The sequence below is a fragment of the Sesamum indicum genome, linkage group LG10, assembly GCF_026168435.1.
Source record: "Sesamum indicum cultivar Baizhima isolate 11 linkage group LG10, ASM2616843v1, whole genome shotgun sequence".
NCBI classification, from domain to species: Eukaryota; Viridiplantae; Streptophyta; class Magnoliopsida; order Lamiales; family Pedaliaceae; genus Sesamum; species Sesamum indicum.
The window spans coordinates 369,991-383,757 of record NC_142666.1 but is presented as its reverse complement, the minus strand read 5'-3'; the positions used below and the strand labels follow the sequence as shown (position 1 = coordinate 383,757).

The window sequence follows — 13,767 nt, the reverse complement described above, 5'->3', positions numbered from 1 at the left end:
ATATTGTGATGAGAGGGAGAGGGAGAGGGAGTGGGAGTGGGGTGGGGAGTGAGTGAGGATTAAGACAAGTGGTGCCACGTTGGGCAGAAGATAAAAACGAAGAATGGCACAGGGAGGGAAGATGGTTGGGGTTGGCATTGGCAAAGTGTGTGCAGTGTGATGAGATAAATGTAGAGAGGGAGTGGGGTTGGGGTTGGGAACACAGAAAATCATCAAAAACGAGAAATGGGCACATAAAGTTATGGTGCTGTAGTCAAAATGTGGGAACAGCATAGTTAGAGGAGTTATCACATGGATTGAGAGGCTGCCGCCCAACCACGACGTTCCTCCTCCACCATTACTAGCTGCCCGCCCACATGGGCCGTTATGCCCTATGCCACTGCACAATACCTGGACACTGGAGAGACTATTCTCTTTTATTACTTGCTCTCTCTCTTTTGTTTTCGACCAAAAAAAGATGACGTGCTTCACTACGTTTTTTTTGTTTTCGACCATCAGGAGTTGCACCACTGCAGTTTTCTTACACGTGGAATCTCTAGAAATGTATTTAATTTGTATCAATTACTTGGCCATATGTCAGCCTTTGTTAAGGATGATGATCATTTTCTAGCCTTACTTTGATTATTTTTTATTTTATTTTTCTTTTTGGTTGATTTCCTTCAAGAAAACAATGTTGTTAGGGTGTGCTTCTTGCTTATGTTTATTACTTGTCAATATACGCTGCTAGGTTAAAAAATTAAATTATTACCTGAGAAAACATCTTGATGATTCTATGATAACCTGAATAATTTATAGAAATGTGGTTAATCTAAGGTGAAAAAATAAATGAGAAAACAAATGAAACCTCTATTTATTTTTATGGTATTCAATTCGCTGTAAAATAATTGAAAAAATGAAAAAGTTTCACATGAGTAGTACGATTTTTGTTCCATTACCATCACAAAAGAAATGGTGTCGGTGACACTATTCTCAGTGATTTTACGGCAATTGATCTGATACAAAATAAGGTAGTAACTTTAAGGTTGAAAAATAAAAAATGGTTGTGGGTGCACACAGGACAGCTAGGGACTAGAGATGGTGGCTCTAATATATTAGTGACATAAGAATACATGGGGAAATGCAATGAAGATGTTTGTATATAATTATGGATCAGTGTCTTTTCCTAGACCATACATAATGGAGTTACGTACTATATAATACCATTTTGTGGCAGACCCGTTATTCATATGTTGAATCAAAGGTTCCATTTCTTAGTGTATTAGGTGCCATCAACTCATGTAGCGTCTTCGGGTTGTGGCCCAGATTCCATGTGCCGTGTCAAAAATGAGACTGCTGCCTCTTCTTATTCTTCAACCCTTTCTTACCCACAATTCTGTCATGAACATTTGTAAACAACCTTCAAAATTCATCATTTCTAACAGATTTCACAACTTTTAATTTTAAGACATTCATAATTATATTATCAATAGGGTTACCTACACTTAAACCCCCTTTGAAAATTTAAAATTATATTTTTTTAAAAAAAATTTTAAAATTATACTTACACCCTTCCAATGATTCTCCATTTACACATAACGCGACTTCCATTAGGGTTTATATGGAACATGCTGATGTAAGTTAAAAAAATTTTAATTTTGCACCTCATTTAATATTTCTATGTATATCTTTGCACTTATAAAGGAATAAATGTGATATATATATATGGAGTTAGATTAACATCATTACTTATTTTTCCTTATAAATACAAAATTTATTATACTGGAACGTTAAAAGATGGGTAAAATTGAAAATTTATGTTTTTTTTTTTTTTTTTGCTAATATCAATATTTACGTCCAAATCCCAATAAAAGAATGTAAACACTGAATTTGCAAAGAGGATGTAAATGTAACTTTAAAATATTTAAAGAAAATATAATTTTATATTTTTAAAAAGAAATTAATATGATCAAATCTATGTAAAGTGCATGGTAGATGATCATTCAAAAAAATTTAAAAATTTAGTTAAAATCAAATTTCTTTCTATGTGAAAGTAGTGCTTTTCTTGGTAGTGCCATTGTTGCAAGTAAAAATAGTAAATTTATCGATAATAGAAATATTTCAAGCGAGGGGATAACGACGGGACAGGAAACCGCCCTCGGAAGTGACAAGGACTACTGCATATATGCATATATATATATATATATATGAATAGTCGTACCCACAGCCAAAATCAATCAATATTCATAATTAGGGTTGTGGTTGAATCCAAGCGTAGGATAAGATATTAAAAACAACTTTCCTTAATTTCTAACATATATGTAAGAGATGGAATGGCTGTGAAACGGTAGGAAAATGTGGTTTTCAATCCATAATTCAACGTACCTCCGCTACTTATTTTAGTAGGATAGATAGATAACTACAACTTGTCTAGCCATTCCAATTGGATGATAAATGAGGAAAATGTGCACAAGTTTACAATCAGAATAACAAATTAATTGTATTTTTATGTGTGTATATATAGAGAGGTAGATTATAATTTAAATTCTTTTGCTTGTTTTAGTATAACATCGGCCTTCGATACTTGTTTTATTAGGCGATCACAAATTTAGTAAAGTGAATAATTCTTACGGGACTAAAAACAACGGTCTATGTATGTTTTATATAGTATTTTTATTCGATAGTGCACAATATTAATTAAAGTTTATAAGAATTCATTTCAAGTTTATGACTATACGCAAAGATCATTGGAAGAACATAAGGTTAAGGTTATACGGATCGATTTATGGTCTTATATGTTGGGAATGACTTATGTAACTTTCTTGTCCCACATAGATCGTATAAATACTTTTTTTTTCTATATATATTAAACCAACTTGTTACTTTAGAAATGAGATGTTTGGGTGGGTGAATTTTAGAAGAATTACCACACATGCGCGCCTAGCTGAGCACGTGCAGTTATATTTTTTTGAGGGAAATTACATTTAAATCCTTCATTTTTCACGTTTTGGACTCTTAAGACGAACAAGTCATCGAGGTTGGGGAAAATACTCCTCACTTGCCGAATTTTTTTGCTTCTGCTGATGAAGAGTCCGAATGCTTGATTTTATCAAACAACCGAGCCTGCTCCTCAGTCTCTTATGCATTCCACAAAAAATTTGAGATACTTCTCGGTGCTCCTCTTACATTTTCTCTCTTCCTCTTCTCTAAGTGTTCTTCTGTTTGTTGTTCCAAACTTTCTACCACGAGTACGTGTGTAAAAGAGTTATAGTTGTGTTAACCTTGTGGAACGAATTATTTATACCATCTGCACCACGATAGTACTGAAATTTCGCTTTCAAGACTGTGGTTTGTCCACGACAAGTCTTTAATTTTCCAACATTATATATGTTAGTTTGGTGTTGACATTATTACATAATGGGAGTTTGTTGCAACTTTGCAAAAAACGAAAGCTGACTAAACATATATGTTCAATGCAAGAAACTACGGATGAAACTATGAAAGATATATAATCCATTAATAATCAGTCTGGAATTTCTTTTTAACTTGTAAAATAATATTAAGTTGGTTGTATGTATTTGGAGAAATATTTATGAATGTAGAGTGTATAGATTAAATGAAAACTATGCACAACATAATTTTATAATAGAAAACACAGATGTATTATTATTATTTACAACGGGCTATATCATACTCTAGCGATTTAGCTTGAAGAAATTTCGTGAATAAAATTAATTACTTTTTTCAAAATTTACATATAGATAATATTTGAGTCTTAAAACCTAATCTTTATTGAATAAAATTAATAAAATCTCATTGGATGATATTCCAAACTTTATTCAATGCTCATGCCGAATTCATCAACAACTTAGATGCCGTGAAAATTAAGGTAGAGAATTATGCCTCAAGCACATTCATTTCTTACACACCAAATATTTCAAATCAAATTATGCTTTTGTTGGCACTTACCTATTGATCAACTTACCATTTCTTTTTCAAAATTTCGTAATTAAATAATAAACGGTATATTTCATGTTTTTCAACAAAACCTTAAGTAGCCGGTCGATGAGAAAATAAAATAGTCATATATAAATTTTATAATTCTGATGTTGTTCTAAATTGAAATCGATGTCTCCACAAGATACCAAAATTCTTGGATTTGAATGAATGAGATTAGACAGGATGGGAAAAATAATTTCGTTAGACTTATTGCAAATACAAATAAGAGAACCATATATTGTCCTTTCATCAATGTACTTACTACATTGGAATTGTCGTTTTTATATTCCGAATTAAATAGCTTAATAATGACGGATTAGTGTAAGATGCACCAAATAATTATGGGCACCACAAAGGGAAAAAATTAAAGAAAAATTGAGAAAAATAAATAAATAAAGGCCCACTATATATATCGATATATGTTCAACGTACGTTAATGTGAAAACAATATTCTTGTAATGGCACTAGAATGTCGTGTTGTAATTAATAATATATATATAGTGTTGTTTGGCTAATAATCATAGCGTTTGGCACCCTTTGGAGGAGTGGGTCTGAGGAAAATAACATTTAGATTTGCCGTATAATGTTGAAAACTATTTTGCATGATTCACACTTATCAGATAAGATTTCGTTATTTTAATTTTTGTGGTGTTATTGTACCTGGGAAAAGATCAAGGCATGAAAGTGCCTTTTCTATGAAAACAAATTCAAACATTACAAAAATAATAAATAGTTTTTTAGAATCAAATATTCCTTGATTTTTGGAATTCATTACTAGATTTTAAATGAAGGTATAATTTTATTATACGGCTTAGATCATATTATGGTTAATCAATTCTCCATATGGTAGTAATTAAATAATTAATTAAAAAATAAGGTTAATCACACTTAAATCCTCTCTAAAAATACGAAATTACACATTCTTTTCAAAAGAATTTTAAAATTATACTTACATCCCCTCTGAAAATTCTCCATTTACACATGCCTCCCTTCCATTAAAATTTAGATGAAAAATACTTTCATTAATAAAAAAATATTATATATTTCTTTATTTTTGCTCTCATGTATATTTTTCGTATTTATAAGGAGATAAATATAATATATATATATATACATATATGAATTAAGATTAACATTATTATATTTTTTCTTCTTAAAAGTATAAAAATATTAAATACGGTGAATTTGTCCAAACTATAATGAAAGTGGGTCAATTTAAGTGTAAATTTAAACGGGGTTAAGTGTAATTAATTAAAAATAATTAGAGTTGATTGGGTGGCTTAGGTGATGACCCACAAAAGCATTAAACAGGTGATCACAAGCTGAAGAGAGAAGAAGAAGCCAAAGCAATTGTGACAAAATTGACTTGCTGGTCAAGCTATCAAGCAGTCAAAAACAGCTTTATATTTAAGAAAAGTTTGGAAACGCGTTTCTTGGAAAGGTATTTGGTGTGTTAACAATGTGGAATTTGATGTTATCGATGTTTTCTTCAGTAATCTGCTATGGAAATTTCTTGCACCTTCTCTTTTTTTATTTACTTTCTAAATCCTACATAAATTCAGGGGAGAATTACATTAACATCCACTAATCCACAATCTATTTATAAAAAATTAAATATACATCCCCATAAACATTAATATTTTTTTGTTCGTTGTTTGGGATGATTTCTGTAATTTATGTAAATAGATTATAAGTGAGAGGTTGGTGTAAATGTAATAATTAAATTGGAAAAAATAATAATGTAGTTGAAGGATGATTATAAAAGGGATGGTGGAGACGGGAGAGGGAGAGGCAGCCGAGTCCACAGGGTGTTAAAGAAGTAAATTGACGTAACATGGAAATCGCATTTCAAGAACATTAAAAGGTGGTGGAAAAAATCAATGGCAAAGGGAATGGCTATGGCCCCCAAACTAAAATACAATAATGAATAAAAATTGAGCATTACGAGAGTGGTTGGAATCCTATTCTTCAGCCTTTACAAATGCCCAAAACTGACAAATCCCTGATTCCCTCTCTTTTTTCCTCTCTCTCTCCACATAAATTTAATATTACAAACAAATAATTTACCCTTTCTTTTTTTTTTTTTTGTAATTTATTTATTTATTTATTTATTGAGCCTCAAACCTCACAAGAATACACCCGCCCCACTTGGGATTGAATTTCCCATTCAACACCCCCTCTCATATCTCTGATCCGATAGTTTAGTCACAAAATCTGCATGTTTACGCCCTTTCCTTCAATGCATCACAAGAATAGAGAGAGTTGATAATCAAGAATTCCACCCCACCTCCTCTTTTTTCCCTTTTTAAGTTTTTCACTTACTTTATTTCTTTGAGAATACAGACCCCCCTTTTGTTAAAAAATAAAAAGTTGTCAATGTCAACCTCCTATATAAATACCAGGAGACTCCTTGTTTTTCATGATGTGTTCCCTCATACCATTAACCTAATACAATTTTTAACATAGGTTTTGCCAAACTTGAGTGTGTACTAGTTTGTGTATGGATTATAAGGGCAAGGGTGAGTGAGGGCTTTTCTGTATTCTATTCTCTCCATCATTCATTTCAACCAAGGGAACAAACCAAGTTTCTTCAACCACTTCATATTTGAAGAACATGTTTGGTTAGATGGCGATTCAAGCGCAGTTGTATTCAGAGAATTTTGGATGGGGTGGTCAAGATTTGGCGATGGAGAATGGCGGGTGTGGATTTGATACCCTGTGTTTGCTTCCTCAACAACAACAACAACAACATCAACATCTGATGCAGTTTGATCAGCAGTTTCAGAAAGATGACGCCTTTTTGGTCGGTAGTAGCCTTCATTTCCTCCCAAGAAACAACCTTAATCATGATCACCAATCCATGCCTTTGCCGCACACTGTTTCTGCCCATTTTGAGAAGCAAAGATTGGAATTTGAACACTTGATCAATTTACAGGTTAGAATTGAGATTAAAAAAGAAAAAGAATCATTCCATCAAATTGGTTTTTTTCCCTCTTTTTAATTTTCATTCTTGACTTGAAAAAACAGAACGAGAGATTGAGAATAGCAATGCAAGAGCAGCGAAAGCAGCAAATATCAGTACTAGTGAAGAAATACGAATCCAAGACTCAATTTTTACTCAAACAGAAAGAAGAAGAAATCGCAAAGGCGTCCAACAGAACAATGGAGCTCCAGAATTTCTTGAAAAGATTAGAAAGTGAGAGCCAAACATGGCAGAGAATAGCTAAAGAGAACGAAGCAATGGTTGCATCACTAAACAGCAGGATCGGACGGCTGAGAGAATCGGCGGGGAATGCAGCTGAAGACGCAGAATCTTGTTGCGAAAACACCACAGAGAAAAGGAGGAGGAAAATGGTGTGTAAATGCTGCAATTCACGAAAATCATCTGTAGTTATGCTGCCCTGCAGACACCTCTGCTCCTGCAAAGACTGTGAGGTTTTTCTTGATTCCTGCCCTGTTTGTAGAACCGTAAAGAAAGCTACCGTAGAAGCTTTGATTTAATTTAAACATGTTTTTTTTTTTATATAGAACATGAACAACCTTTTTCTTTCTTTTGTTACTTAAATTTATTTGCCCTGTTTTCTTTAATCTATGAATGAAATTTTCCCACGGTAATTTAAAAAAAAACAAAAGGCTGGGATTTTTCAATTATTCATTTTTACCATATTATATTGATGTTGATTCATCAGGTACTTACCTTTGTCTAGTTAAAGTTTCTTCTAAATCCACCCAACTTGAATTATTTTTTTTCAGCTGCAGAATAGGAGCACCTTTCCCTTTTCCAGGAGTTGCTGCTTTTTTTTTTTAAAGAAAACAACTCATTTTATGAAAAATTCTAATCTAAATCGAGTTTTAGTGGGACCTGAATTAATTATATTAATATTATATTTTGTGTATTGTTAAAAAAAAAATAAGTGTGTGATATTTACTTCATGATTGATTTAATTCAATAAAATTTAATTTGAATAAAAATCTTATTTGAGAGACGTTGGTTTTAAATGTCGATACGACCATCTCATAAACCGCAAACAACTTTCAATTCTCAATTCTCAATTCCCAATTCCATTTATTTAGTATATTATGATACATTGATTTATTTCTTTATCAATTCCATGTTATTTTTTTTTAAAAAAATATTTTGCTTGAAAATACTTTAAAAGATGGTAGTGGGAACGGTACTACTTGTCTTTTATTATTGATGTAGCTTAGTTTTGCAATTTAATGTTTCCAAATTCAATTTTGTATATAGGTTTTCTTGCATCAAGAAAAGCAAAATCCCATTTTCCTACTTTTTTTTTTTTTCTAATTGGAAGTTCAATTTTTTCTCATTATAAATTGATATTGTGTGTTGTATTTTTCTTAGCATATAACCTTATGTGTGGATTACTTTGAGATCGTATACACAAAACCATTTCCAGGTCTTCTATTAATAATAAAATAGATTGAGATTTGCATCTTTTCTATTCTGCCTGCATCGATTTCAACTTCAAGTATGTACAATGTAAAATTATATCTCAGGCACGACGTTTGCTACATATTGCATTCTTACAACCTTGTTGGTTTAGATGCAGAAAAGCTATGATTGAAACTTAGAGGGTTTTTTTAATTTAGACAGAGATCTAACCCGTATATGTGAAAGTGATATAATACTGAATGCAAATGCAACTTCACATCAAGAACCAACATATGTTTACATTAATTATAAGAAGTATTATTACAGTTAGCTGATTTTTGTTGAGGGTGAATTTTGGTTGACAAAAGCAAAGGAGATTCTGAATTGTACTAAACAAAGAGAAAACTGGTTCGGAGAAAAAGCAGACATGTGGAAGAAAGAAAGAGCAAGTTTGAATCATAGCTTTCACTTTCACACTCAGATTGGGTATGTGCGTGTGTGTAGTAGCGATTATGTGTCGTGTGCGTGGTGTTTGGGTGGAAGCGGAAGGGGCTATTAAACCTATGTCTGCAAACTGCCCATTTTTGGAACAGCAGTGAAAGGGTTGTCCGCAAAAAGGGCTGTATTCTGAGGCCCTATTCATTTCCACTTCCATCCTCTACAAATCTATAATCCACTCCTTTTATTTCAATCCAATTACTTTTATTTCTTTTGTTTGCTTTTATTCGTTTTAGGCCTAATTATAGTTAGATCTCTAACATACCAATTTATTTTTTTAATTTCTATTTTTGAATTATATTTACACTTTTTATCCCACATTCATTACTTATATATGACTCCGTTCGTTAGAATTTGGATAAAAAATACTGACGTTAGTAAAGAAATACATAAATCTGCAATTTTACCATCATTTAACATTCACACATAATTTTATAATTATAAGGAGAAAAAATGTAATGACTCCATATATATATATATATATACACCCACATTACGCTTATTCATTTATAAATATAGCAATATATATGATAATGTTAAATGATGGACAAAATTGAAATACTATATAATTTGTTCTGTTAACGTGAGTCATTTTTGTTTAAATCCTAAAGAAAGGAATCAAGTGTAAACAAAGAAGTTTTCAAGGATGTAATTATAATTTCAAAACTTTATTGGGAAAAAACATAATATTGTATTTTTAGATGGAGATTATGTGCAATTAACTCTTGTTTGTATTATTCAAAAATATAATAAATATTTATTTTTTTTTAAAAGTGAAAGCAAACAAAGCGCAACCATAAATTTGGCTTGTATTGGACGTGTTGGTTGTGGTCTACAAGGTGGGTGATGCATTGTTTCTGACGTTGACTTGGATAAAAGTGTGTGTTTATATATATATATGTGCATATATTTGATAAAAATATAGGAAAATTGATGGTTTTTGAATTTATGGTTTTTGTGAATGGAACATCAACATGTAATGAAAAGTTATGGAAACATCATGTGTGTGGTTTGTGGTTTGTGTTTGGGCTCACCTCACCTATGAAGGATTCCTGTTCGCCTACTCTTACATCTTTTTGCACCGCTTCCAAAGTTGAAAATTTTTATATTTTACAAAAATGACATTTCACATTTAGGGATTCACTGCTCTGCATTCTTACATTCATTCTTCTCCACTTTTTTATTCTATTATTAGACCAAAAAATAGAATAGAATGAAAATGAATTTGAATTAGGATGTTTTGTATTTAATCTCAACTTTCAAAGTTGAATTAAAGGAAGATATTAATATGTTGAATTGCGGTGAGTGTTAGTGTAAGTGTAGGGAACCCAAACTCAATTCCATGATTAATAATTGTTGAAAAATGTTTACTCAAATTAGGTTCGATTGAATTACATAATAAATATAATATATTTTTATGTGATTGATTGTGTTTTTCAAACTGTACGACAATCACACAATAAATATAATACACTTTGTCATAAAATTAATTTCAATTTAACCAAACTGAATGTGAATTATAATTTAGCATAAATTGTTAATGGATGGGGTGGGGGTAGTGAGTACGAGTATTGATAAGGTATAGTTGACTCCTGAATTTTGTGACAGTTGAAACAGTGGAGCACTAAAGAAGGAAGCTTCCTACTTCCTTTCTATTCTCAAAGTCGGGCAGGAAAAAAAGGGGGAATTGGGAAAGAAAGAATTCCTCTCTGCAGTAAGGGTCCCACTAACTGCAATAAACTGTAGTGTTTTCTACCGTATGCACCCATTGACTTAACTGGAGTGGGCTTTATAAAGTGGCCTGGCCCAAACATGTGGCCCAATTCCACCTCTTTAATCTTGGAAAACAGATTCTCGATCATTTCTCTTTTCGATTTTATATTCTTTTTTTTTTTAAAACCAGATTTATTAATCCGTAATTATCATAATTAAAACCTCTTCAGTGAATTTAGGGGAAAAAGAATTGCTACTTTGAATATTTGATTCTTTGCTTGCCTCCCTTGCTTTTTAGTTTTTTAAACCCACAGCCCCCCAAGTTGCAATATTTTGGAAATCAGCCCCAATATTCTCCAGGTAGTGGATGGTACTTCATGCATCTGAGTTGTTAAACAAGAAATTCATCAGAAAAAACGAATCTAATGCGATTGGATTAGTTGATTTGAAGCATTCCGAACAAAATTCAGCTATTCCAATGGCGGATAAGTCGAGACCCAGTACCTTGACTGTCTACCTTTACGTTCCCAACATAATTGGTAAGTAATAATCAACCAACTGCTTAATTCTATGACTCTAATTAATCCGTGATTTTAATTCCGGTCTTTTGTTTTTTTCTTCCTCGTAATCGATGTTTCATTTACATTCGTTTGGCAGGATATGTAAGAATTCTAATGAATTGCTTTGCTTTTGCGATATGCTTCAAGGACAAGTATCTTTTCTCCGTTCTGTATTTTGTTAGGTGAGGATGATTTCATATGTTTTTATGTTTTTCTTTTCTGGATGAAGCAACGTTGTGAATCTGATACGGAGGTCTGTTTTCAGCTTTGTATGTGATGCATTGGATGGTTGGTTTGCACGCAAATTGAATCAAGGTTAGGGTTTGTAATTGCCCTTTCAATTCGAATAATAATCATGTGAGATCAATATGAATTAGGAGTCCTAAATAGCTTTCTGGTTTGTCAATAAAAAATCAGAATATTCTCGTTATGCCTCATGAATGGGATAGAATTTATTGTAAAGCTCCCATGAAGGCTTCCATCTATAGTGTTGATTGCTGGTGGAGAAAATAGGATTAGTCCTGCCTGCCTGCCTACCTATTACACATAACACCCACCCCAATCCGTACTTTCTTTGTTTCAGTTTCAACATTTGGAGCTGTTCTGGACATGGTTACGGACAGGTATCCATCATTTACATGTTTATTGTGTCCTCTCTATTCCATTACTTTACACTTGCTTTGCCATGTGCTTAATTCTTTTTGCCGTTTGTTGACAAAGTTTATCTTGATTTATCTGTTTTCCTTCCAGGATAAGCACTGCTTGTCTGTTGGTTATTCTATCCCAAGTTTATAGGTAATTTGTTTTGACTTTATTGGTTGTAATTGCTAATTTGATATGAGGTCTTACCCCTGATAGTTTCCAGGCCTGGGATGATTTTCTTGTCGTTGCTTGCTCTAGATATTGCCAGCCATTGGTTGCAAATGTATAGGTATTTACTTCAATAACCTTCTTCATTTCCAATTTGGTTCTTATAAAAGTTAATGAAACTATTTTGTTAAAATAGGTACCTTTTTTATGAAATGTATTCCATGTCAACAGTTTCTGGAGTACCAACTTTTGTTTCCACTTACACTTTTGGCTTGCAGTTCCTTCTTGGTGGGCAAAACTAGTCATAAGGATGTAAAAGATAGCAGCAGCTGGTTATTCAAGCTTTATTATGGGAATCGGAAATTTATGGGTTACTGCTGTGTTTCCTGTGAGGTGAATATCATCTGTACCATGGAATTGTTTTTAGTTTTTGCTATCTTATGTTATTCATCATTTTGGTCCCTAGGTTCTTTACATTGTTCTATTTCTTCTAGCGGAGAATCAAACTGAGAAACTGACTGAAGTAAGCCTCATCTACTCGATTGCATCATTTTTATGGTCGTATTAGGCAGATACCTATGTCCTTGTATTTTCACCTGTATTTTTCTCTCAGGTTTTAGTAAATGCTGCTACCCAGAGCTGGCTCTATTTGACTTTACTTTCTTTGAGCTTTATTGGATGGGTAATAAAGCAAATAGTTAATGTAATACAGGTAATGAATTAGTCCTTTAATGAGCCATATTCCAAATTGCTCTTGGTAAATTGTGCATTCATTTTCTTATCAAGTTTGTGATCGTGCTTTGGGCACATCCAGCTAGAGTGTAATACCATGTGCATCTGATGTTTTATGTTTATTTACTTAAAAGTACTTCTATAACATAAAATTGGCCAACTGCAAAACATAATTATGAATCTTTTATACAGTTGAATCTTTTAACGCAAACTGGATATCTCTCTTGGTTTTTATCAGTATTCACTTTAATTATGTTGCATCTTTAATTCAACCTACTCATTCATTTTATGGTAGCAGATGAAGACAGCTGCAGATGCATGCATACTTTATGACATTGGCAAAAAGCGGTAGGAAGCAGACAATTGGTATTTCTCTTATGTTTGAATGGAGGAGCATTTGTGACTAGCTGATCGCGTGCTTGTCATCGAACCTCCAAATGATCTTAAACCTGTGGAGCATGCTTTGAGAAAAAAAGCCATGGGCTGCTCTCGTCATGCGTAGTCTTGTTGAAGGTCAACCTTTTTTGTTCCCATTGTTGAACTGTAAAGGATAACTTGCTCGTCAATGCCATATTAATTAAGCTAGACACTATTCTCCATCTTTGATCATGACGGAGCTTCATCTGTTTGTTCCCATTGTTGAACTGTAAAAGATAACTTGCTTGTCAATGCCATGTTAAATTATGCTAGGCACTATTCTCGATCTTGGAATCATAATGTGCTTCATAGTCGTACTGTGTATTTGGTGTGACTGCTCTTATGGTGTGTTCCTTTTATGATAACTACTCTTGCTGTGTGTTTCTTTTGTGATACTCTTTTCCTTTCCTAGTCTGGGTGCTTACAATTCATGGTAAATATATCCTTTTTTCCTAGTCTGGGTTCGTACAGTTGATCGTAACATATTGAAATTAGGTATTTTGGTTGAGCAGGGAACAATTTTTAATGCTAGCATTTTTAAATGAGAAACCAAGACTTTTATAGATTGAAGTCCAAGTTGCATTAGCGGCTGCAGCTAATGTTGTTGTCCTCTTTGAAGTTGGCTTGAATCAGTGTTACATAAGAGTATGCAGGTGATGGCGCTTTCCA

The 13,767-nt window shown here is 32.7% G+C and overlaps 2 protein-coding genes across 2 annotated transcripts; both read left to right on the top strand.

Moving 5' to 3' along the window:
* The first annotated feature begins 6,108 nt into the window (after window positions 1-6,108).
* LOC105173031 (putative BOI-related E3 ubiquitin-protein ligase 3) lies at window positions 6,109-7,623 on the top strand. The gene is made up of 2 exons (XM_011094669.3): window positions 6,109-6,910; window positions 7,003-7,623. Exons 1-2 carry the CDS (start codon window positions 6,602-6,604, stop codon window positions 7,474-7,476), a joined length of 783 nt encoding a protein of 260 aa, XP_011092971.1. The 5' UTR covers window positions 6,109-6,601; the 3' UTR covers window positions 7,477-7,623.
* A 2,711-nt stretch (window positions 7,624-10,334) lies between these two features.
* On the top strand, window positions 10,335-13,377 carry LOC105173030 (putative CDP-diacylglycerol--inositol 3-phosphatidyltransferase 2). The gene is made up of 10 exons (XM_011094668.3): window positions 10,335-11,118; window positions 11,237-11,321; window positions 11,405-11,454; window positions 11,723-11,762; window positions 11,890-11,934; window positions 12,005-12,070; window positions 12,228-12,342; window positions 12,416-12,472; window positions 12,563-12,661; window positions 12,980-13,377. The coding sequence occupies exons 1-10, from the start codon at window positions 10,947-10,949 to the stop codon at window positions 13,031-13,033; spliced, it is 783 nt and encodes a 260-aa protein (XP_011092970.1). The 5' UTR covers window positions 10,335-10,946; the 3' UTR covers window positions 13,034-13,377.
* The last annotated feature ends 390 nt before the right edge of the window (window positions 13,378-13,767 follow it).